At 66.6% G+C, this 20,820-nt stretch overlaps 5 protein-coding genes across 5 annotated transcripts; 2 read left to right on the forward strand and 3 right to left on the reverse strand.

Moving 5' to 3' along the window:
- Nucleotides 1–5,389: 5,389 nt before the first annotated feature.
- Nucleotides 5,390–6,901, reverse strand: ATPVC2 (vacuolar H+-ATPase, subunit C). The gene is made up of 5 exons (XM_005768254.1): nt 6,757–6,901; nt 6,656–6,677; nt 6,438–6,495; nt 6,083–6,297; nt 5,390–5,812 (listed from the first exon to the last, which is right to left on the reverse strand). The coding sequence occupies exons 1-5, from the start codon at nt 6,843–6,845 to the stop codon at nt 5,675–5,677; spliced, it is 522 nt and encodes a 173-aa protein (XP_005768311.1). The 5' UTR covers nt 6,846–6,901; the 3' UTR covers nt 5,390–5,674.
- A 4,373-nt stretch (nt 6,902–11,274) lies between these two features.
- Nucleotides 11,275–12,276, forward strand: EMIHUDRAFT_245465 (hypothetical protein; the record flags this gene model as incomplete). Its single annotated transcript, XM_005768236.1, has 2 exons — nt 11,275–11,697; nt 12,166–12,276. 2 exons carry the CDS (start codon nt 11,275–11,277, stop codon nt 12,274–12,276), a joined length of 534 nt encoding a protein of 177 aa, XP_005768293.1.
- A 494-nt stretch (nt 12,277–12,770) lies between these two features.
- Nucleotides 12,771–13,412, forward strand: EMIHUDRAFT_245466 (hypothetical protein; the record flags this gene model as incomplete). The annotated part of the gene is made up of 2 exons (XM_005768237.1): nt 12,771–12,861; nt 12,934–13,412. The coding sequence occupies 2 exons, from the start codon at nt 12,771–12,773 to the stop codon at nt 13,410–13,412; spliced, it is 570 nt and encodes a 189-aa protein (XP_005768294.1).
- A 2,359-nt stretch (nt 13,413–15,771) lies between these two features.
- On the reverse strand, nt 15,772–18,870 carry EMIHUDRAFT_445522 (hypothetical protein; the record flags this gene model as incomplete). The annotated part of the gene is made up of 2 exons (XM_005768238.1): nt 18,355–18,870; nt 15,772–15,836 (listed from the first exon to the last, which is right to left on the reverse strand). Coding segments are annotated over exons 1-2 (570 nt in total), but the record flags the coding sequence as incomplete, so codon positions are not given.
- A 335-nt stretch (nt 18,871–19,205) lies between these two features.
- On the reverse strand, nt 19,206–20,733 carry EMIHUDRAFT_414254 (hypothetical protein). Its single transcript, XM_005768239.1, has 4 exons — nt 20,251–20,733; nt 19,946–20,021; nt 19,657–19,776; nt 19,206–19,539 (listed from the first exon to the last, which is right to left on the reverse strand). The coding sequence occupies exons 1-4, from the start codon at nt 20,686–20,688 to the stop codon at nt 19,304–19,306; spliced, it is 870 nt and encodes a 289-aa protein (XP_005768296.1). The 5' UTR covers nt 20,689–20,733; the 3' UTR covers nt 19,206–19,303.
- Nucleotides 20,734–20,820: the final 87 nt, after the last annotated feature.

Genomic DNA, 20,820 nt, shown 5'->3' on the forward strand with positions numbered 1-20,820 from the left:
CGATGGCAGCCTCTGGCAGCCAGTGCAGCTGCGGCGGAAGGAGGGAGGAGGGAGGGAGGAGGTGAGGAGGAGGGGAGGAGGGGAGACACAGCAGCAGCGAGGGGAGAGGAAGTGAGGCGAGGGGTGGAGAGGGCGTCGCCGCGTACACTCGCGTAAGAGGCGGAGGGGGAGAGGGAGCGTGGGGCGGTGAGCCCAGCTCACGTGGATCGACTCGGCCAGGAATCCGAGGATGAAGGTTGCGCCGAGCGCAGCGATCCCGATGACGGTCGCCCACTTTAGCATGATGATCTCCTCCTCCGCCTCCTGCGGCGAAGGGGGGGGCGGGTGGCGGCGGTCGGCTCTCGCGTCCAAGCCACGCCCAAACCGGAGCTCGTCGCCCGACTGCTGCCGAGAGAGAGAGTGCGGACACAGGTAACAGGGCTGTGGCACGCGCCTCCTTCAGCAGCTCCACCTCCTCCTCCGAGAGCGCCTGCGGTGGTGGGAAGAACATAGGGAGGTGGAGCAGCGCAGCGATGCGATCGCGCCTCGTGGTCGCTAGACTGGCACGCACCGCCTCGTGTTCGGACAAATCGCGCCTCGGAGCGGTCTCTAAAGCGGAGCGGAGGTTGCGCGCTTTGGTGGACAGCTTGCCGAGCCACTTTTGATCTCTGGCTGCCTGGGACGCGTCCGCGCCGCCGAGCGCGGCAACGATGGCGAGCGCGCAGAGCGCGCCTCTGCAGCGCATCTGTGTCCCCCCGTTTTTCGGAGGTGGGGGCTTTTCGGCCTGCGGCAAAAAGAAGAAATACACCCGCGCACAGCTAGAGAAGACCTCTGCCCCCGCGGCAAAGTCAAACCACCCCACCACCTACCACCACCTACCACCGCAGAGCAAATATTGTTCCTCAGTTCGGGCCCGCTCAGAGGCGCCCCGCGCCCGTGCGGCGCGCCGAGGCGGCGCCGAGGCCGGCGCCTTGCACCCGGCCCGCGGCCGGCACCGCCTCGCCCCACCACTGACCGCCCTGCGGCCCCTGCGCAGGCGTTCCTTCGACCTCGCTCAGGCGCCGTTCGCGACTCCATGAGCCGCTCAGGACAAACCTGGGCGGTTTGGATACGCGCGTAGTACGTCTCCCACGCTGAGCTAGCAAGATATATCCTCGCTCCCTCAGCACCTTCCGCGGCGAAAAGAGAAAGTCTCCCACGCTGAGCTAGCAAGATATATCCTCGCTCCCTCAGCACCTTCCCCGCGGCGAAAAGAGAAATTAGCTGCGTTGGTCTGTGGTGGCGGCGTGCCGTCCTCCGATCCCATCCTTGGGTTGCGTGGTGTGCACTTGGAGCACTTGGAGTGCAGTCATTAACCGCACATCCAGGGCCAGGGAGCTAAGAAGCGCACCCAGCGGGCCGGATGATTGGCATCGGGTTGCGGGCAAGAGAGCCCTAGCCCTGGGGGTGCGCGTTCGCAGGGAAGGGGCGTAAAATAAACACGGTTCTGTTTTCTAATTTCTTTTTTCTTGAGCACTTGAGCACTGGATAGGGTCGGTTCCGCATGGACCATGGTACGGGACCCCTTGTTACTTCGGGCTCTGCGGAGTTACTCTCAGCCTCTTTCTCCTCGTCTTCGACTTCGCCCCCCCACCGCGCTTCACCGCCCCCTGCGCATGTCTTGTCGCCCTAGGGGCTCGGGCCCAGGCCTGAACTCCTCACTGCACTGTCAAGGGACATTCCTCTTGTACAGTCAGGCACCCTGGCACTAACAAAGAGAGAATTTCACAACAAAAGGCGAAGCGGATACAAACACAGGACCTTCTCTCTCTCTCCATTTCAAGAGAGGGTGTAGAAGATGTAGAAGTGTAGAGCGCTGTAGAGCTTCGGCAGCGTGCACCTCGATCCTGTACCGTGTTTGTTATGACCCCCCCCGATGAGCACACCAGTGAGGGAGGGCGAGACGATCGAGGGGTCCCGTACCATGCGGAATCGACCCTATCCAGTGCTCAGGTGCTCAAGCTGTAGAGATGTAGAGCGCTCTGGAGCGCTGTAGAGCTGTAGAGCTCTACATCCGCCGCGTGACGATGCGGGTGCGTTGTAGAGCGATGTAGAGGCGCTCTACAACGTGAAATCTCTATACAACAAACTCTACATCATAAGCGGCGAACGAGGCACGGTCGCTCTCCGACATGAGGCGCGTTGCACTTGCCAGTGCTGCCCTGGCCTTCTGTCTGCCCGCCCAATGGGTGGAAGGTGCCTCTGCTGCTGTGGCATGCCTCACGGCTGCGACTGGCCGGCGCCTCGGCGCGTCAGCTCGGCTAGCTAGGTGTAGCGATAGTGGCTAGCGCAACTCGCCTGGACTCAACGCTCAGCCAGGAGCTCCCGCACGCGCTGGCGCGAGTCATGGCGCATGCAACGCGTCTGAATGATCGCCTCGCCTCGCGCAAATGCGACCGTCCTCGCAGCCGACAGTCCACCGCCTGCTAAAGAAGCACTGCGATGAATGCAGCACCGGCGACGCATGGCAGGCTGGTCATGACGCAGTCATAGGGTGTTGTGTGCCGTCAGAGTGACTCTCTGTGTGTCAGTGATAGTCAGGGCTGTCAATCAGAGCTCCAGTAAGCTCAGAGACACCCCATTAGCGCGGCTCGACCTATCTTTGAGTCACTGCCTTCCCGGCGGTTTGGCTGTATAGAGCCTCTACAACAAACTCTACAGCAAAATCGCGCTCTACATCGCTCTACAACGCACCCGCATCGTCACGCGGCGGATGTAGAGCTCTACAGCTCTACAGCGCTCCAGAGCGCTCTACATCTCTACAGCTCTACATACAGCGCTCTACACTCTACATCCTCTACACACACCCTCCCTTTCAGCAGGCCAGAGAGTCGTGCGAGGGAAGAGAGAGAACTCTGCGAGGGAGCCTTTTCGTAAAATTATTCCTCCATTCTCTCTCTCTCACGCCCCTGCGTTCCCAGCTCCCTCCCAGCCTGAAAAAGGTGTTTCCCCTTCCTCGCTGCGCATGTGTGGACAGGCCCTCCTCGCTGCGCGCCTCGCACTCCCCCCTTGCGCTCATCGCCCCGGCGCCCACACCTCGATCTTCTTGGGCAGCAGCTCGTTCGATAGGTCCTCTCCGTGGCCTAGGCAGCCGCTCCCGCCCTTGCCCCACGTGAAGACAGCGCCATCGGCGGTGCGGGCGAGGCTGTGCCGCTCTCCAGCCGACACAGCGACGACGCGCTGGCCAGCAAAGGCCTCGACCTTCTTCGGCAGCAGCTGCTCCTGCTGGTCGCCGTGGCCCAGCTGGCCAAAGGCTCCCCAGCCCCAGCTCCAGACGGCGCCGTCGGCGGTGAGGGCGAAGCTGTGGTAGGCTCCAGCCGACACAGTGACGACGCGCTGGTCCGCAAAGGCGTCGGTCTTCTTCGGCAGCAGCTGGTTCTGCACGTCGCCGTGGCCCAGCTGCCCAAAGCCTCCCCAGCCCCAGCTCCAGACGGCTCCGTCAGCAGTGAGGGCGAGGCTGTGGCCCCCTCCAGCCGACACAGCCACGACGCGCTGGCCAGCCAAGCCCTCGACTTTCTTGGGCAGCAGCTGGTCCTGCTGGTCGCCGTGGCCCAGCTGCCCAAAGCCTCCCCAGCCCCAGCTCCACATGGCCCCGTCGGCGGTGAGGGCGAGGTTGTGCTGGCCTCCAGCCGACACAACGAGGACACGCTGGCCATCAAACGCCTCGACCTTCTTCGGCTGCAGCTGCTCCTGCTGGTCGCCGTGGCCCAACCGGCCATTCCAGCCGTAGCCCCAGCTCCAGACGCTGCCGTCGGCGGTGAGGGCGAGGCTGTGGCCCCCTCCAGCCGAGACAGCCACGACGCGCTGGCCAGCAAAGGCCTCGACCTTCTTGGGCTGCCACTGGTTCTGCTCGTCGCCGTGGCCCAGCTGACCATAGGCTCCAGCGCCCCAGCTCCAGACACTGCCGCCGGCGGTGAGGGCGATGTTGTGGCGGCCTCCAGCCGACACGCTCACGGCGCGCTCGCCGCCCAGCGGGGAAGGGAGGCGGGTCGGCGTCGCCAGTCGCGTCACGCCCTCGCCGTGACCGAGAAGGCCTGGCTCGTAATCCGCTGAGCCGCACGACGAGAGCCGCCCCTCACCGTCGATGAAGAGGCTGTGCGTTTTGCCTGCCGCAGCCCTCGCCGGCGGGTTGGACTCGCGCAGCATGGCCGAATAGCACAGCCACCGCACGGCGCAGCTCTCGCCCTCTGGCTGCGCCGGCAGCTCGAAGCCGCGCTCTCGCGCCCACAAGCGGATGCCCTCCAGCGCAAGCGAGGCGTGGAAGAGCAGCGAGACGGCCGCGAGCGATGTCGGCGGGGTCGCAGCGAGAGAGGGCGCGCACGAGGAGGTCCGTGGGGAGGTCGAGGAGGCGGGCGGGTGGCGGCGTGTCTGGCGAGGGAGCGGCGGTGGTGGCGGCGGCGAGGCGGCGCGAGCGGCGGCGCCGCGGGGCAGACATCGCGAGAAAAAGAAATCATTATGCCTTTGGGGCTCCCCGGCCCTGGATGTGAGGTTGATGACTGCCCCCCCCCCATAGAGCTCTACCGCCGCTGGTGTCCAGTCCGAGCCTGGCTGGGTCCGAAAACAAAGGGCCGCCTCGAGCCCGATTCCAGCGGCGCCGAGGCGCCGCTCTACCTCTCGCTCTCTCGACGGCGCGCCTGGGCTCGCAGAGGCGGCCTGGGCGGTGCAGGGTGGCTGGGCTGCCCCCCTCCCGCGGTGCGCCAAGCCTCGGGGGTCGGGGAGACCATCTCGGGTCGCCGAGGGGGCGGGCTGGGGGCGGGTCGGACGCCCGATCCGGCTGCTGGCCGGAGGACGTCGCCGGCTCCGCGATTTTGGACGCCCCAGGCGCCTCCAGCCGGGCCGAGCGGCGCCAGCTGGTAGCTGGGGCCGCAGGGCGGTCGGGCCGACACCGTATGCTAGTCGGAGTGGGTTGTCTAGGGGTGTAGAGGTCGGTAGAGTGTCCGTTTGTGCCTTCCGGACGGGCTCCGGTCGGGAGCCCGCTGGGCCGGCTGTGGCTGTGTGTCCGTCCACTGTGGACCTAGTGATGGCCTAGGAGCCCTGCACGGACGGTGTTTATGCTATATAACACCTAGGGACCGCGTGGGGTGTGGGCGGCGAGCCGCGCATCGCCATCGGCCGACAATGATCAATGTGCCGATGTACGCGCGTTTTTCGGTCACACCGCGGTCAGGGCCCGTGTTTTATGGCATATATTTATGGCTTTTGCATGAGCCATGACCTGTCCCCTGCCGCTCCCAAAAAATTACCTTTTTGCTTGCGAACAGTTTTTCTTCTTTTTCAATGTGTGCAAGAATCAAGAACCTTCCAACAACTTCCCGCATCAGCCATCACGCCCTGCTGGGAACGTCCGGGTGTTGGAAGTAAAAGATATTTTACTTTCAATGTGCAAGAGTAAACGTAAAGACTCACACCGACGTAAGCCAAGTAAATGTACCGAGGTGCCCGGGCTGCTGGCGCCCCTAGTGTGCTAACGGCCCGGCGCGCAGCCCATGCACAGACGAGGGGCCGACCCAATGCCGAGAGCGCGGCGCCCCGCAGGCGACGGCCCTCGGCGTGGCTGGGGGGGGCGTGTCGCAGCGCGCCGCCGCCGCCGCCGCCGCCGCCGCCGCCGCCCCGTCGCCCTGTGCTGATGATAACTGAGCTCGCGAGCCGCGGTGCCTCACAGGTCGGTGCAGGTGACCTGGCCATCCTCGCCGAGCAGGCAGCCGCACATCGCGCTGCCGTCCTTGACGGCGATGATGAGCGCGACGATCAGCCCGTAGAGGCCGAGGGCGGACCCAAAGGACCAAATGAGCACCTGAGAGCACAGGCGCAATGGGCAAATGGGCGGCGGGGGCGAATGGGCGGCGCGGCGGGGGCGAGGGCGGGGTGGTGAGGGCGGCGGCGGCGAGGGCTTCAGCGAGGGCGGCGGTGGTGAAGGCGGCGGCGAGGGCGAGGGCGGTGAAGGCGGCGGTCAAGGCGGCGGCGAGGGCGGCGGCGAGGGCGGCGGCGGCGACGGAGCAGCGGACGGTGAGGGAGTAGTGTCAATGGGTGCAGCGTCATGGGAGGTCGTTGCGAGGAGGCGCACCATGCCAATGTAGAGCTTGGGCTGCCGCGCGGAATCCTGCACGCCAATCTCGCCCGCCATGCCCATGGCCAGGCCGGTCGCCAGGTTGCTCAGCCCGACCGTCAGCCCCGAGCCGAGGTGGGCGTAGCCGGAGAAGAGCGAGTAGGTGGACGTGCCGTCCTTTGGCGTGGTGATGTTGGTGGCGATGATCACCGCGATGATGAGGCCAAAGATGCCTGGCGCGAGGCGGCGGCGGTGGGTGAGCGCGAGGCGGATCACGCCGTCAACACCACGCGGCGCGCACGCGGCGCAGGCAGAGAATGGTGCGGCGGCGGGCAGAGAGCGCAGCAGCGGGCGGCAGCGGGACTGAGCGCACCGCAGACACCAGAGAGGATGACGGGCATGATGGACTTCATCACCATCTCGGTTTGCACCTGCGCGGCCCGCAGCACGGCGGCGGTGGGGCGGCGACGGAGGGGGGGGCCGCCAGCTGTGCGCTCCGCTTCTGCGTCAGCGCCGCGTGCGCTAGGAAGGCAAGAGGGCGGGCGGGCGCGCCTTGTGGCGCGGCAGTTTGGAGATGGTGGCGAGGCCGACGGCCGACTTCCACGTCCCGTACCTGCGGCGGCGCCCGATCGGTCACACATCGCCATTCGCCGTACAGGCTGTCTGCGACCGGGCCGGGGGCGGCGGCGCACGCAGCCCCCATGTTCCCGAAGATCAGCGCGAGGGCGGCGCCGACGAAGCCGAAGAAGGGCGCATGCGAGGGGCAGTAGGGCGAATCCATCGGCGGCCGGCGGCGGCTGAGGCGATCGGCACAACCCTCTGATGGCTGTGGCTCAGCAGCGGAACAACAGGGTGCGAAAGAAGTACAACGCAACCAAGTGCTCCAAGTGCAACTCGCTCGCACGACACTGGCACTAACACAGTGTCGTGCGAAAGAAGCATTCAATTTCCCCCCACGGATTGGGATGTGTGTATGAGCGGCTCGCGCGCCGGCATGGCTGCCGCCGTCACCGCCCGCCGTGCGCCGACCTTGGTTGTCGCGGAGGAGGAGAGCATCTGCGGCGCACAAACAACCCTGTCGATCGCCTAACGTCGCGAGAGCCTAACAGAGAGCGTGCGGATCGATGGGCAGCCGATCGGCGAGGCGCCGCTCGCGGACGCGCTGGAGGCCGCGCTCGAGCTGCTGGGGTTCCGCCGGGGTTCGAACTAGATGGAGCTCAAAGCCGCGGGGTGGTACGTCGGGGGGGGGGGGGGAGGGGAGTTATTCGGTGAGGTGGTGGCAGCCAAACTGCTGGATCGTGTCTGCACGGCGGAGGTTGGAGGCATATTCCATGGCAGGAGCGGGTGGCTGGGATCCCACCTACCTCGTCCGGTCACATGCCGGAGCTCGCCCAAGCCGCTCTGTTCTTCACCTGCGTACAAAGATACATACATGGGGTAAAGGAACGGGTGAACAGCTTGCCTTCCCTGGGACCCCGTGTTGCATGTCTGACTGTCACTGTGCAATTTCGGGGCCCTTGGAGCACTTGGAGTGCAGTCGGTAACCTCACATCCAGGGCCGGGGAGCTCAGAAGCGCACCCAGCGGGCCGGATGATCGGCATCGGGCTACGGGCTAGAGAGCCCTGACCCCTAGGGGGGTGCGCGGTCGCAGGGCCATAACACGGGTCTCGTATCGGGTTACGGGCTAGAGAGCCCTAGCCCCGGGGGTGCGCGTTCGCAGGGCCATAACACGGGTCTCCGAGGGATAGCACCGCGCTCCGGGGTTCCCCTAGCAGCAGAACGCACCCTCTACTCGGAGCTAGCAATACGAGAATACTCTCCGAGGGTTAGCCCCGCGTACCAGGTTTCCCCTTAACTGCAGCACGCCCCCTCTACTCGGATCTAGTGATACGGGGTTGTGCGTTTATGTGAACAGCGCCTGGTGCTGCACCCCCTCCAACTGATGGGTCGGTCAAATTGAAGAGAGACCGATCGCGCGCCGAGAGACAGAGCTCTAATGCCGGCGGTCAGCTCAATGGCGCGCAGCTCAACGCCCACATCTCGCGTGCCCGCGACGCCGACGAGCTGCTCGCGCTCTTTGCCGCCCACAGCGCGAGCATAGACCACATCCACGCTGCGAACCTGTGGAACAAACTGGGCAAGCAGCGCATCGAGCGTCGGCAGGAGGAGCAGCTGGAGCGGCTGGTGCAGCGCACGGTCGACCTCGTCCTGTCGTGCAATGCAAGAGCACTGGCGAATATAGCTCACGGCGTCGCCAAGTGCACGGGCCTGCGATCGAGGGTGGTGCGCCCGCTCTACGCGGCGGTGGCGGAGGCGGCGGTGCGCGGCGGGCTGGCTGGCTTTACGCCTCAGAACCTGGCCAACACGGTGTGGGCGTATGCGACGGCGGGCGAAGCTGCAGACGCGCTGTACGCGGCGGTGGCGGAGGCGGCGGTGCGCGGCGGGCTGGCCAGCTTCAACCCGCAGGGGCTGGCCAACACGGTGTGGGCGTATGCGACGGCGGGCGTGGCTGCAGACGCGCTCTACGAGGCGGTGGCGGAGGCGGCGGTGCGCGGCAGGCTGGCTGACTTCAAGCCTCAGGAGCTGGCCAACACGGTGTGGGCGTATGCGACGGCGGGCGTGGCTGCAGACGCGCTGTACGCGGCGGTGGCGGAGGCGGCGGTGCGCGGCGGGCTGGCCAGCTTCAAGCCTCAGGACATGGCCAACATAGTGTGGGCGTATGCGAAGGCGGGCGTGGCTGCAGACGCGCTGTACGAGGCAGTGGCGGAGGCGGTGATGCGCGGCGGGCTGGATCACTTCAACCCTCAGGGGCTGGCCATCACGGTGTGGGCGTTTGCGACGGCGGGCGTGGCTGCAGACGCGCTCTACGAGGTGGTGGCGGAGGCGGCGGTGCGCGGCGGGCTGGCCGGCTTCAAGCCTCAGGACCTGGCCAACATAGTGTGGGCGTATGCGAAGGCGGGCGTGGCTGCAGACGCGCTGTACGCGGCGGTGGCGGAGGCGGCGGTGCGCGGCGGGCTGGCCAGCTTCAAGCCTCAGGAGCTGGCCAACACGGTGTGGGCGTATGCGAAGGCGGGCGTGGCTGCAGACGCGCTGTACGAGGCAGTGGCGGAGGCGGTGATGCGCGGTGGGCTGGCTCGCTTCAACCCTCAGAACCTGTCAAACACGGTGTGGGCGTATGCGACGGCGGGCGTGGCTGCAGACGCGCTGTACGCGGCGGTGGCGGAGGCGGCGGTGCGCGGCGGGCTGGCCAGCTTCAAGCCTCAGGAGCTGGCCAACACGGTGTGGGCGTATGCGACGGCGGGCGTGGCTGCAGACGCGCTGTACGCGGCGGTGGCGGAGGCGGCGGTGCGCGGTGGGCTGGCTGGCTTCAACCCTCAGAACCTGGCCAACATAGTGTGGGCGTATGCGAAGGCGGGCGTGGCTGCAGACGCGCTGTACGAGGCAGTGGCGGAGGCGGTGATGCGCGGCGGGCTGGCTGGCTTCAAGCCTCAGGAGCTGGCCATCACGGTGTGGGCGTTTGCGACGGCGGGCGTGGCTGCAGACGCGCTCTACGAGGTGGTGGCGGAGGCGGCGGTGCGCGGCGGGCTGGCTGGCTTTACGCCTCAGAACCTGGCCAACACGGTGTGGGCGTATGCGACGGCGGGCGAAGCTGCAGACGCGCTGTACGCGGCGGTGGCGGAGGCGGCGGTGCGCGGCGGGCTGGCCAGCTTCAACCCCCGCAGGGGCTGGCCAACACGGTGTGGGCGTATGCGACGGCGGGCGTGGCTGCAGACGCGCTCTACGAGGCGGTGGCGGAGGCGGCGGTGCGCGGCAGGCTGGCTGACTTCAAGCCTCAGGAGCTGGCCAACACGGTGTGGGCGTATGCGACGGCGGGCGTGGCTGCAGACGCGCTGTACGCGGCGGTGGCGGAGGCGGCGGTGCGCGGCGGGCTGGCCAGCTTCAAGCCTCAGGACATGGCCAACATAGTGTGGGCGTATGCGAAGGCGGGCGTGGCTGCAGACGCGCTGTACGAGGCAGTGGCGGAGGCGGTGATGCGCGGCGGGCTGGATCACTTCAACCCTCAGGGGCTGGCCATCACGGTGTGGGCGTTTGCGACGGCGGGCGTGGCTGCAGACGCGCTCTACGAGGTGGTGGCGGAGGCGGCGGTGCGCGGCGGGCTGGCTGGCTTTACGCCTCAGAACCTGGCCAACACGGTGTGGGCGTATGCGACGGCGGGCGAAGCTGCAGACGCGCTGTACGCGGCGGTGGCGGAGGCGGCGGTGCGCGGCGGGCTGGCCAGCTTCAACCCCCGCAGGGGCTGGCCAACACGGTGTGGGCGTATGCGAAGGCGGGCGTGGCTGCAGACGCGCTGTACGAGGCAGTGGCGGAGGCGGTGATGCGCGGTGGGCTGGCTCGCTTCAACCCTCAGAACCTGTCAAACACGGTGTGGGCGTATGCGACGGCGGGCGTGGCTGCAGACGCGCTGTACGCGGCGGTGGCGGAGGCGGCGGTGCGCGGCGGGCTGGCCAGCTTCAAGCCTCAGGAGCTGGCCAACACGGTGTGGGCGTATGCGAAGGCGGGCGTGGCTGCAGACGCGCTGTACGCGGCGGTGGCGGAGGCGGCGGTGCGCGGTGGGCTGGCCAGCTTCAACCCTCAGAACCTGGCCAACACGGTGTGGGCGTATGCGACGGCGGGCATGGCTGCAGACGCGCTGTTCGCGGCGGTGGCGGAGGCAGCGGCGCGCGGCGGGCTGGCTGGCTTCAAGCCTCAGGAGCTGGCCAACACGGTGTGGGCGTATGCGACGGCGGGCGTGGCTGCGGACGCGCTGTACGCGGCGGTGGCGGAGGCGGCGGTGCGCGGCGGGCTGGCTGGCTTCAACCCTCAGGACCTGTCCAACACGGTGTGGGCGTATGCGACGGCGGGCGTGGCTGCGGACGCGCTGTACGCGGCAGTGGCGGAGGTGGCGGTGCGCGGCGAGCTGGCTGGCTTCAACCCTCAGAACCTGTCCAACACGGTGTGGGCGTATGCGACGGCCGACTATTATCACCAGGCGCTGCTTGCCGACTGCTCGCGCGTGATCAGCGACTCGCTCGCGCGGGATCCGTCGAGGTGGGGCGTCGTGCACCGCTCTCAGCTGCACCAGTGGCAGCTCTGGCTCTCCCTTGAGCGAGGAGCAGACGGGCAGCAGCACCTCCTCTCCGAGTCCCAGCGCAAGCTCTGCTGTGCCGCCATGCAAGACACCGAAGTTACGATCTCGCGCTTCCAGCGCTCCGTCGCGATTGCCCTCGCCGCCGTCCAGCACGGCTTCGAGGAGGAGCATCCCGAGCCGCGCACCGGCTACTCGCTCGACCTGGCGCTGCCCTCTTCACGCCTCGCGGTCGAGGTGGACGGCCCCTCTCACTTCCTGCTGCCCGACGGCCGGGGTGTGCGCAAACCCAACGGGCACACGCTTCTCAAGCGGCGCCTCCTCGCGGCGGCCGGCTGGCGGGTGATCAGTGTTCCGTTCTACGAGTGGGACGGCTTGCGGTCGGCCAGTGCGCGGCAGACCTACCTGGAGAGGGTGGCCGTCCTGCCGAAGATCGAAGAGAGCGAGGCGAAGGCGGCGGCGGACGGCGCGGCGGGCGGTTCAGCCGTGGAGTCGGCCGCAGTCCGGGTGGGCACCGCGGCGGGGAAGGAGGCGGCGGAGGCGGCGGCGGCGGCGGCGGCGGCGGCGGCGGCGGCGGCGGCGGAGGCGGAGGCGGCGGCGGCGGCGGCGGCGGAGGCGGAGGCGGAGGCGGAGGCGGCGGCGGCGGAGGCGGAGGCGGAGGCGGAGGCGGAGGCGGCGGCGGAGGCGGAGGCGGAGGCGGAGGCGGAGGCGGAGGCGGAGGCGGAGGCGGAGGCGGAGGCGGAGGCGGAGGCGGAGGCGGAGGCGGAGGCGGAGGCGGAGGCGGAGGCGGAGGCGGAGGAGAGGAGGAAGAGGAAGAGGAGTGTGAGGAGGAGAGAGAGGAGGAGGAGGAGGCCGTCGGTGGTGGTGGAGGAGGAGGAGGAGGAGGCTGCGCCGGCGGCGAGGGGCTCCTCTCTGAGCGGGGCCGTGCTCGTCTCGCTGCTGCTGCTGCCGCTCCTCGCCGTGGTCGCCAAGCAGGGGCTCGGCCTCGCGCTGGGCGGGGCAGGCTCGAGGGCAGGAGGCCCCTCCTCGCCCACACGCGGCGACGCTCCTCCATATCCCTTCCTATGGGTGTCCGCGTTTTCTTAGGCCTGTTCTGTGCCAGTGCGCGCCAGTCCCTTCCTCTTGGACACCCGTGTTGCGTGTCTGACTGTCGCTGTGCTGTCGTGCGATTTCGCAACCCGGGGTTGATGCCTTTGGGTGGTGGCGTATTTTCTTCTCAATAACAAGGTCTGTTCGTGATAGCTGATACGACATACCCGGGGTAGTAGGCCCCTGCCGACGCAAGGAGCCCAATCTCCTGGGTAGTAGGCCCCTGCCGACGCAAGGAGCCCAATCCCCGGCGGTAGGCCCCTGCCGACGCAAGGAGCCCAATCCCCTGGGTAGTAGGCCCCTGCCGACGCAAGGAGCCCAATCCCCGGGGTAGTAGGCCCCTGCCGACGCAAGGAGCCCAATCCCCGGTGGTAGGCCCCTGCCGATGCAAGGAGCCCAACCCCCGGGCTAGTAGGCCCCTGCCGACGCAAGGAGCCGAATCCAATCCTGAGCGATCCAAACGGTCGCGTGGCCAACAGCGTCACACACACATGCTTCACGCGCTTGTGCTCATCGGCGTTGCGGCCGTGGAGGCGCACCAAACCCGCCCGGCGTTTCGCGCTGGCGTCGCCGCCGGGCATCGTGAGTTGAGCGGGCTGGATCATGCCGCCACGCACAGGTCCAGGCCCACTACTGGACAAAGCCGCCTGGCAGGCGCACTGCGACTTCGCGGAGGCTGGTTTGAGGATGACGCTCGCCTCTCGTGGAACATGCTGCAGGCAGCGGTGCTGGGCTCCCTCATCGGCGTTGAGCGGATTCTGGCCGGTCGACCCGCCGGGATGAGGACGATGAGCCTCGTAGCGATGGGCGCCGCTCTCTTCACTGGCGTGGGGAAGTCGACGTGGGCTGACGGTGGCGCGCGTGCCGCCGCGCAGATCGCAAGCGGCGTCGGCTTCTTGGGAGCGGGCGTAATCCGTGCGCGAGACGACGCAGAGACGCACAGTCGCAGGGGTGGGCCACGCGACTACATTAAGGGGCTGACCACCGCTAGTGCCATCTGGCTCTCGGCAGGGGTGGGTGTGGCGTGCGGCAGTGGGCACGGCCTCGCGGCAGCAGCGGCGACGTTACTCACGATACTGATAATGGCCTCGCACCGCCTGTGCATGGACCTCGAAGAGTACTGTCGCGGCTGACCGAGCTGTGTGTGTGTGTGTGTGTGTGTGTGTGTGTGTGTGTGTGTGTGTGTGTGTGTGTGTGTGTGTGTGTGTGTGTGTGTGTGTGTGTGTGTGTGTGCTGTCTGCATAGTCTGAGGGTATCCTAAAAGTTCGGCCGATTTGGGTCAAAACGCTAAAAGCACGGCTAGCCGTAGATTTGGGGCAAAACGACAAAAGTGGGCCCGCCCGGGGCAAAATGGTAAAAGTCGCGCCGCCGCAGGCGCGCGAAAATTTTGGACATTCTACTCTCCGGCGAATGCCACTAGCCCCCCCAAGCCGGCAGATGGTACCTCGGCAGCTGCAACCAAGCCAGCGGGTGAAGTGTTGTGGGAGGATGCGTCCTTATGTGTCACAAACTTGTAGCGCTACATGTTTGGACACACAGACACACCGGCGGGCGCTTTCGAGGGGCGAGCGGCAGCATTTTTTTAGCCATAGTGTGCGGGAACTACTTTGCCGTTGCGGGACGATAGGGATAGCTAGTACTTGCTGCACCCGCGGCGCGCAGCGCCGAAGAAATTTTTGAAACATGCTAAAAGTTGGGCGCTCCGAGACGACCAAAGTGGTAAAAGTCGCACTCTCCCCTGACCCGATCAAAAGCGTAAAAGCACCCGAGGCTCCAGAAACCTAACCCTCAGACTATGGCTGTCTGCTGGGGTGTGTGAGTGTGAGGAAGAAAACTGTTCGTTTTAAAACGGTTGGCAAAAATAAAACCTCCGCCACGCAGTGCATCGGCGATCGGGGACATCGGCCATCGGCAGTTCGTCTGATCGGTGGGACCGCTGTCATCGATCGCGCGTCAACGGGACACCTTGCCTGCCACCGACCGGGCCGCGGCCACCGCGAGAGCCGTCCCGCACACCCTTGCGAGCGAATCCTCTGGGTTTTCTCAGACAAAAAGAGATGCCAAAATAAAAAGAAAACGCGTCCGCAAGAATAAAAAGAAAAGACGTCGCTCCGCTGCAAAAGAATTTAAACAAAACAACTCTCTCTCAAAAGAATTCGCTCGCTTCTACCTGCTGCAGCCGGCGCGTGCGTTGCCTCGCTGCCCTTGACCCGATGGCCTCCCACCGCATCGGCGCGCGCGTCTCGGGCCTCTCGCGAGCGGAGCTGTGCGCCATCATCGAGGCGCAGGCGGGCGCGAGCGACGCCGCGCTGCGCGTGGCGGAGGAGCACGCCGCACGGCTCGTGGAGCAGCCCGAGTGGATCCTCTCCAAGGTCCTCCTCTCGCCGGACCTCGCCCCGCACATCCTCGCCCAGCTGCCGACCAAGGCGCACGCCGTCAAGGGGACGTGCCGCGCGTGGCGCCGCGGCTGGAAGGAGACGCTGGCGAGGCGCGAGAGGCCGCGCCTGGTCGTGTTCGGCGGCCTCGACAACGGCGACGAGTTTGTCGCTCGGTGGAGCGGTACGACCCGTCAACGAACGCGTGGGAGGAGGAAGCTGTGGCGCCGATGCCGACGGCACGAACAGATGTCCGCATGGCGGTGCTCGATGGCAAGCTCTACGCGGCAGGCGGCCATAGTGAGGCTGACGGCGTCCTCAGCTCGGTGGAGCGGTACGACCTGGCCACGAAGTCGTGGGAGGCGGTGGCGCCGATGGAAGAGGCGCGGTATGACCACGCCGTCGCGGTCCTCGACGGCACGCTGTACGCTGTGGGAGGCCACAACGAAGTAGACCTTAGTTCGGTGGAGCGGTACGACCCGGCGTTGGATGCGTGGGAGGCGGTGGCGCCGATGGCGGCGGCGCGGCACACCCCCGGCGCGGCGGTGCTCGACGGCAAGCTGTACGCTGCTGGTTCTGAGGGCTACGACGATCGCCTCACCTCGGTCGAGCGGTACAACGCGTCTACGAATGCGTGGGAGGCGGTGGCGCCGATGGGGACGGGGCGTCACGATCCCGGCATGGCGGTGCTCGACGGCAAGCTGTATGCTATCGGCGGGTTCGACGATGGCTCGCTCAGCTCAGTCGAGCGGTACGATCCGGCGTTGGATGCGTGGGAGGAGGTGGCGCCGATGTCGACGGCTCGAGACGAGTTCGCGGTAGCGGTGCTTGACGGCAAGCTGTACGCTGTGGGCGGCGACTCCCGTGTCGGCAGCCTCAGCTCAGTCGAACGGTACGATCCGGCGCTGAATGCGTGGGAGACGGTGGCGCCGATGGGGGCGGGGCGGATCGGCTGCATTGCCCTGGTGTAAGTTGATTCAGCCACGCGCGGGCAGGGGGGGCGCTCACGGCTCAGCAGGGCTGAGCACCTGTGAGGGTGAGGCGGTGCTCAAAAGTTCATGAAGCCGTATGCCTATATTAACTCAGTTTGGCCGCGGATGCGCGCGACGCTTGATGCGCGTTTGTGACTGCTCTTCCTTTTTACGTACATGCCACCATCTCCCCTGTGAGCGCACAGCGGGCCGCGCATTCGTGCACAAAGCAGACACCAGACCTCGGTTTCCCATAGGGTTTCTGCTGCGGTTTTCCATGGCGGTTTCCCATAGCCGAAAACCCAGGGGTCGGTCGGTTTCTGCGGCGCGCTCTGTTTTTTCTGGGATCTGTTTTCTGGGTGCGGGTAATTCTCGGCACGGATCGGCACGTGTGGTAGCGTGCGATGAGGCCTTGCCAGCTCCTGGTGGTGCCCTCAAGATCGCCGCGCGCATTGGCCGCTCCGCCGACGTTGTGATAGAGCTTCTTTCTGTATCCAACAGAGTAGATCCAAACACTGTATTGATAGGTGATAGGTACTCAAAACACTCGCACAACGCCTGCCTGCCTTTCACAGCTCAGCCTTTCAGGGCTTGGGCATGACAAGCAACGGCCCCGCCGGTCGGCGTCCGATGCACGAGGCAGCCATGTTGGCTGCCACGGCGTTTCCGCTCGGGATCGCGGCAGCCTGGCGGACTCGACCGCATCGCAGGCCTCCCTCCCGTGAGCCACAAAAGTGCGTGGCAGCGCGGCGCGCCGCCAACCTCGCTTTCGGAGCAGAAACCAGAAACCAGAAACCATAATGTGTGGCAACCGCGCCCACCCTGGACCTCCCCACGGGCGAGGAGGAGCTGGTGCGCGACGTCATCTTCGGGCTGGCACCGGTGCTCCAACCCATGCTGGCGGGCGTCATCGCGAACCCGGCGAGCTCGGAGAGGCCGGCGCCGTCGCTCGGGCTGCGAATGTGCGACGCCATCGCCGACCTGCTGGAATGGGGGCGACAGGCCCTACCGGATCTGGCGTCGACAGATAACGGCATTCTCGAGCCATTGGTGGAGCACCGGATGTGGAAGGCGAAACACGGCCTCACGGACGGGATCTACGCGGGCACCTTCGCTCAGCTCCAGGCCTTGATGGCCGACCTGGGGAGGGCCTGCGACCGAGAAGCTGCACCAAAGATCCCGGCGCCGGCGAGCGAGGCGACGGTGACATTGAGCCTCGCCCACGAGGTCACCGCCACCTCGCGCGACGCGTTTGCCGCCGCCTTCCGACGAGACGTGGCGGCGTCACTTGACGTGAACGAGGATGCGGTCTTCGTCCTCACTATCTCGGCCGACTCCGCCGTCGTCGACTTCAGCGTGCCCGGCGCCGGTGACGTGGCGGGCATACTACGCGGGGGCGGCCTTTCAACGACGTACCTGACCCACTTTAACGGTGGCGTGACCGTCGACGCCGAGGTTGGCGACAAGACGTGCCCACTACTGTGGCAGGCGGCAGACTCCACGGAGACGCGCTCATGGGAACGGCGGCTGGCTCAGGCGTTCCACCCCGAGGGGATGATCTGGGAGGAGGAGGGCCGCGATGTTCTCGCCAACTTCCTGCTACTGTCGTCGCGTCTCGTGGCGATCGGGTGGGTCCAAATCAAGTTGGCGGCGGCGGCCGTCGACGACGAGGAGACGGCGGTGCGCTTGGGACGGGCATACGGCGATGTCTTTGGACGAGCTCGGGCGGAGGCAGAGCAGCGCGGCAGAGCGGAGGATCACGGCAGATGGACGGACACGTCGCTCGAGGTGGCATCGGGTGGCCTGCACATGTTCTTCCATAGGGCGCAAGCCTTTGCCGACCGCCGAGGCGGGGTCGGCCCGGTCTTCTGGCGGGAGTTTGTTGATGCGGCGCGGGGGAGGGGGGAGTGGGCTCCGCTGCAGCTCCTCTCGGAGATCCAGACGAGTGCGGGCGCCCGACTCAGGGCGATGCCTTGGCTGATGTGGAACCGGCGGCCGTTTGCAGGGGCGACCAACGGGGACACGCTGGCTCAGCCGATGGAGGAGCCTGGGGCAGAGGCTCTGAGCGCCCAGGCGGAGGCCGACCTCGTTAACCACCGTGCAGCGGCGGCGCGGCGCGCAGCGGCGAGCAAGTGGCGGGCGAAGCAGAGGGAGAAGAACATCTGGTGGTGGCAGGCGATCTGGCGGGAGATGGAGACTGCCCGAGCTAGAGTACAGCAGATCGCGCGGATCGTTGCGAGGGGGCAGTGGCGAGGGCGGTACCCGGAGGTGCTCATCGTGGAGAACGCGACGCAGCTGATGGATCTGCTCTACAACCAGCTGGATGGATGTGAGGTTACCGACTGCACTCCAAGTGCTCCAAGTGCTCCTGGAGCGATAAAACGGTTCCCCCCAAGGGTTCCTCCCACCCAGAACATGCTGCTGTCTTAGTACTCCCGTTCGACCCATTCGGAATCCGATTAGTTAATGAAGGGTCATTCCGCCGGAATGACCCCTCCACGGGGAGATCGTTCACACCTCGAAAAACCAGAACCCAGAGTGTCTGGACCGATATTCCCATGGCCCGGATGTTTTCTGTGGGATGTGTCGAAAAAGCAGAATACAGAGCTCCTCCTCCTATAAATCAGACGGTTTCTTGATAGCTGATAAGCCAGGGAAGAGCCTGGTATCTCAGTATGTTATATCCTATGATATAACATAGTGGTGTCTGGTTTATGCACACCTCGGGCCGCGGGGCCCTAAGATCGACACTCGAGGAAGAGGTGCGCGCCGGCCGCGCGGGGGGACGCCGCTCCAGCCTCCGCCCCTCTCTCTCTCCATGCTCGCTGACTGCTCTCTCTGATATGATGCACATCACACCACATTGTTGGGTGACGCTCCCTCTCTGGGGCCCTATGTCTGCTGGCTCTGAGGCGGGGTCAGTGGTGGTATCGGCAGCGCCCCACCGCTCGGCGCTCGGCTGCACCGCCGGCGCCATCGGCAGCGCCACCGCTCGCAGCGGCGCGGCGGCGGGGGTGCGCGGCTGCTGCGCGGCTGGCGAGCCTGGCTGGGGGGAGGCCTCCGCCTCTCCGCCCGACTGGCCGCCGCCCCTCCCTCTCTCGCCGTCGCCCGGACTCAGCTCGAGCGCGACCGTCGAGATGTTCCACGGCGCAGGGCCGGCGCCGCGGCCCGCGCTTGTCTGCGGCGGGCGAGAAGGAGAAGGCGCCGGCCGGGTCCTAGAGTAGGGGCTCCTCATGGACGCGTCACAGAGGGCTCGGGAGGAGGGCTCGGAGCAGGGCCGCCGGCCGACCCACCTCGCGGCTGCTCGAGCCGACCCGCAGGACCACCGCGAGCTCTGCGAGGTCGCCGGTCGAGAGCCGCAGCCGGCGGGCGACCTTGGGAAAGGAAAGGAGTGAGGGGGCGAAGAGAGAGGAAGAAGAGGAATCCGGGCGAAGGAGGTGCGCGGGGAGGTGTGTGTAGAGAAGATACGAGGGAGTCTGCGACCTTCCACAGCGCCGCCGCCGTGAGCTCAGCGCTTGACGAGGATGATGGAGGCCGCCGAGGCGGCGGCGAGCAGGTGGGGCGCTTTGTCTACCTTGTACCTCTGGTTTTTCACATGTAGGGGTAGGACGTACACATACACACCCCCCGCGTCTCTCTCAAGTCGTCAACGGCCCGCGCGCCACTCGGCTGTCGGCTCTACTGCACGTGCTGCGTCGATTCTGTGATGTTGAAGAGCAGCTGCGTCAGCCACCGTTTGGTGGTGACGTCGTCCTTGAGGCAGGCGCTAAAGGTTGCGTCGCGCAGCACGTCCGGCAGGCACTGCCGCAGCGCCTCTCTCGCGCGCGGGTTGTCGGACAGCCGCAAGTAGCACCGCACGATGTGCTTGAGCAGCCGCGCCGAGGGCTGGTCGACGAGCGAGCCCACCAGGTTGCCTGCGGCGCGAGGGGGACGGTAGGGTGGCAGCGTGGCGGCGGCAGTTCGGCGCGCAGCGGCAGCGCGGGACAAGGGAGGCGTGTGTCGCGGCGCGGGGACGTCGGGGCGGCGCGCGCCCAGGACAGTCGAGACGGCGTAGAATCGCTCTGCAGTCGCGCAGATGTAGGCGAGGCCCGTCTCGTCGAGTAGGATCTTTTGGACGATGAAGGTTGCCACCGTCTTTGAGAGCTCGGAGCCTGTGCGAATACGCCAGAGTCAAGGGGATGCGGCACCGGTGCGGGAGGCAGCCGGCGTATGCGAGGGACACGAATACAGCGAATACGGCGGGAGGCAGGCCGGGTACATGTCCTCTCGAGCGACAGTCGGAGGACACATATCTGTGATTCAGCGTCTAGGGAGCGGCTCCGGTCTCCATGATGCGCAGGCAGAGCGGGATGATCTCTGTCGACAGGAGAAAGTTGATGACGTCCGGGTCGTCCACCTGCGCACGCGCGGGGGGGGAGAGGGTCTCCTGCACGCTGGCGCGGTGGCGAGGGGCCTCTGACGCGGGGGCGCGGGGGAATGATCCGCTTCTGGCGCGCGTGCGGCGCTTCTGGCGCTTCTGGCGCGCCAGCGGCGGCGGCGTGCGTGCGCGGCTGCGTGCGCGCCGCGGGGGAGAGACGCTAGGCGGCGGTGTGGCGCGCGGCTGCACGGCTGCGCCGAGGGCGCGCCTTGACGAGCGCGCCGATGACGCCCAGCGAGGTCAGGCGGAGGTACTCAAAGGGGCGCGTCTTGGAGATGGTGTTGAGGAAGGGGTAGAGGAAGAGCGGGATGTGCGCGTTCAGGAAGAGCGTCCGCGTCTCTGGGTGCGACGCGACGCACTGCAGCAGCGCCAGCGCGTTACAGACGCGATTCGAGGCCTGCGCGGTGAGCGACGGCGGCGACAGCAGCGGGTAGATGGCGACGATCTCCTGCAGCAGCGCCGAGATGGTGCCGAAGGAGTGCCACAGGATGGGCGCCAGGTCGATGAAGGTCTCCCGCCGCTTGCTCAGCTCGAGCAGCGCCGCCTCGCGCTGCTCTGGGTTGGTCAGCTCGAGCACGAGGTGGAAGATCTTCTCAGCCTCGTCTTCTGGGCGCGTGTGGTCAGGGCGCTGCGCAGGGTCAAGCATGCACTCTGTGGAAGGTGTTTGTTCGCCGACGCGGGGCAATGCTGGTCTGCTGGCGCTGCAGCGCAAACAAAAAAAATCCCTGTGGCTTGCACACTAGAGTTTCGCCAAAAGGCGCAATAAGCCGCGAGAGCA

Source organism: Emiliania huxleyi (genome assembly GCF_000372725.1).
Source record: "Emiliania huxleyi CCMP1516 unplaced genomic scaffold EMIHUscaffold_462, whole genome shotgun sequence".
Classification (NCBI taxonomy): domain Eukaryota; phylum Haptophyta; order Isochrysidales; family Noelaerhabdaceae; genus Emiliania; species Emiliania huxleyi.

What these genes read in the sequence shown, in the direction of transcription:
- ATPVC2 (XM_005768254.1), bottom strand. Translation starts at nt 6,845, where the DNA reads ATGGATTCGCCCTACTGCCCCTCGCATGCGCCCTTCTTCGGCTTCGTC. An exon ending in ACGGGACGTGGAAGTCGGCC is followed by an intron (nt 6,496 to 6,655) that starts GTCGGCCTCGCC and finishes CGGGCCGCGCAG; the next exon opens with GTGCAAACCGAGATGGTGAT. An exon ending in CATCCTCTCTGGTGTCTGCG is followed by an intron (nt 6,298 to 6,437) that starts GTGCGCTCAGTC and finishes GCCTCGCGCCAG; the next exon opens with GCATCTTTGGCCTCATCATC.
- EMIHUDRAFT_414254 (XM_005768239.1), bottom strand. Translation starts at nt 20,688, where the DNA reads ATGCTTGACCCTGCGCAGCGCCCTGACCACACGCGCCCAGAAGACGAG. An exon ending in TCATCGGCGCGCTCGTCAAG is followed by an intron (nt 20,022 to 20,250) that starts GCGCGCCCTCGG and finishes GCGCGTGCGCAG; the next exon opens with GTGGACGACCCGGACGTCAT. An exon ending in CGCCGTCTCGACTGTCCTGG is followed by an intron (nt 19,540 to 19,656) that starts GCGCGCGCCGCC and finishes CTCGCGCCGCAG; the next exon opens with GCAACCTGGTGGGCTCGCTC.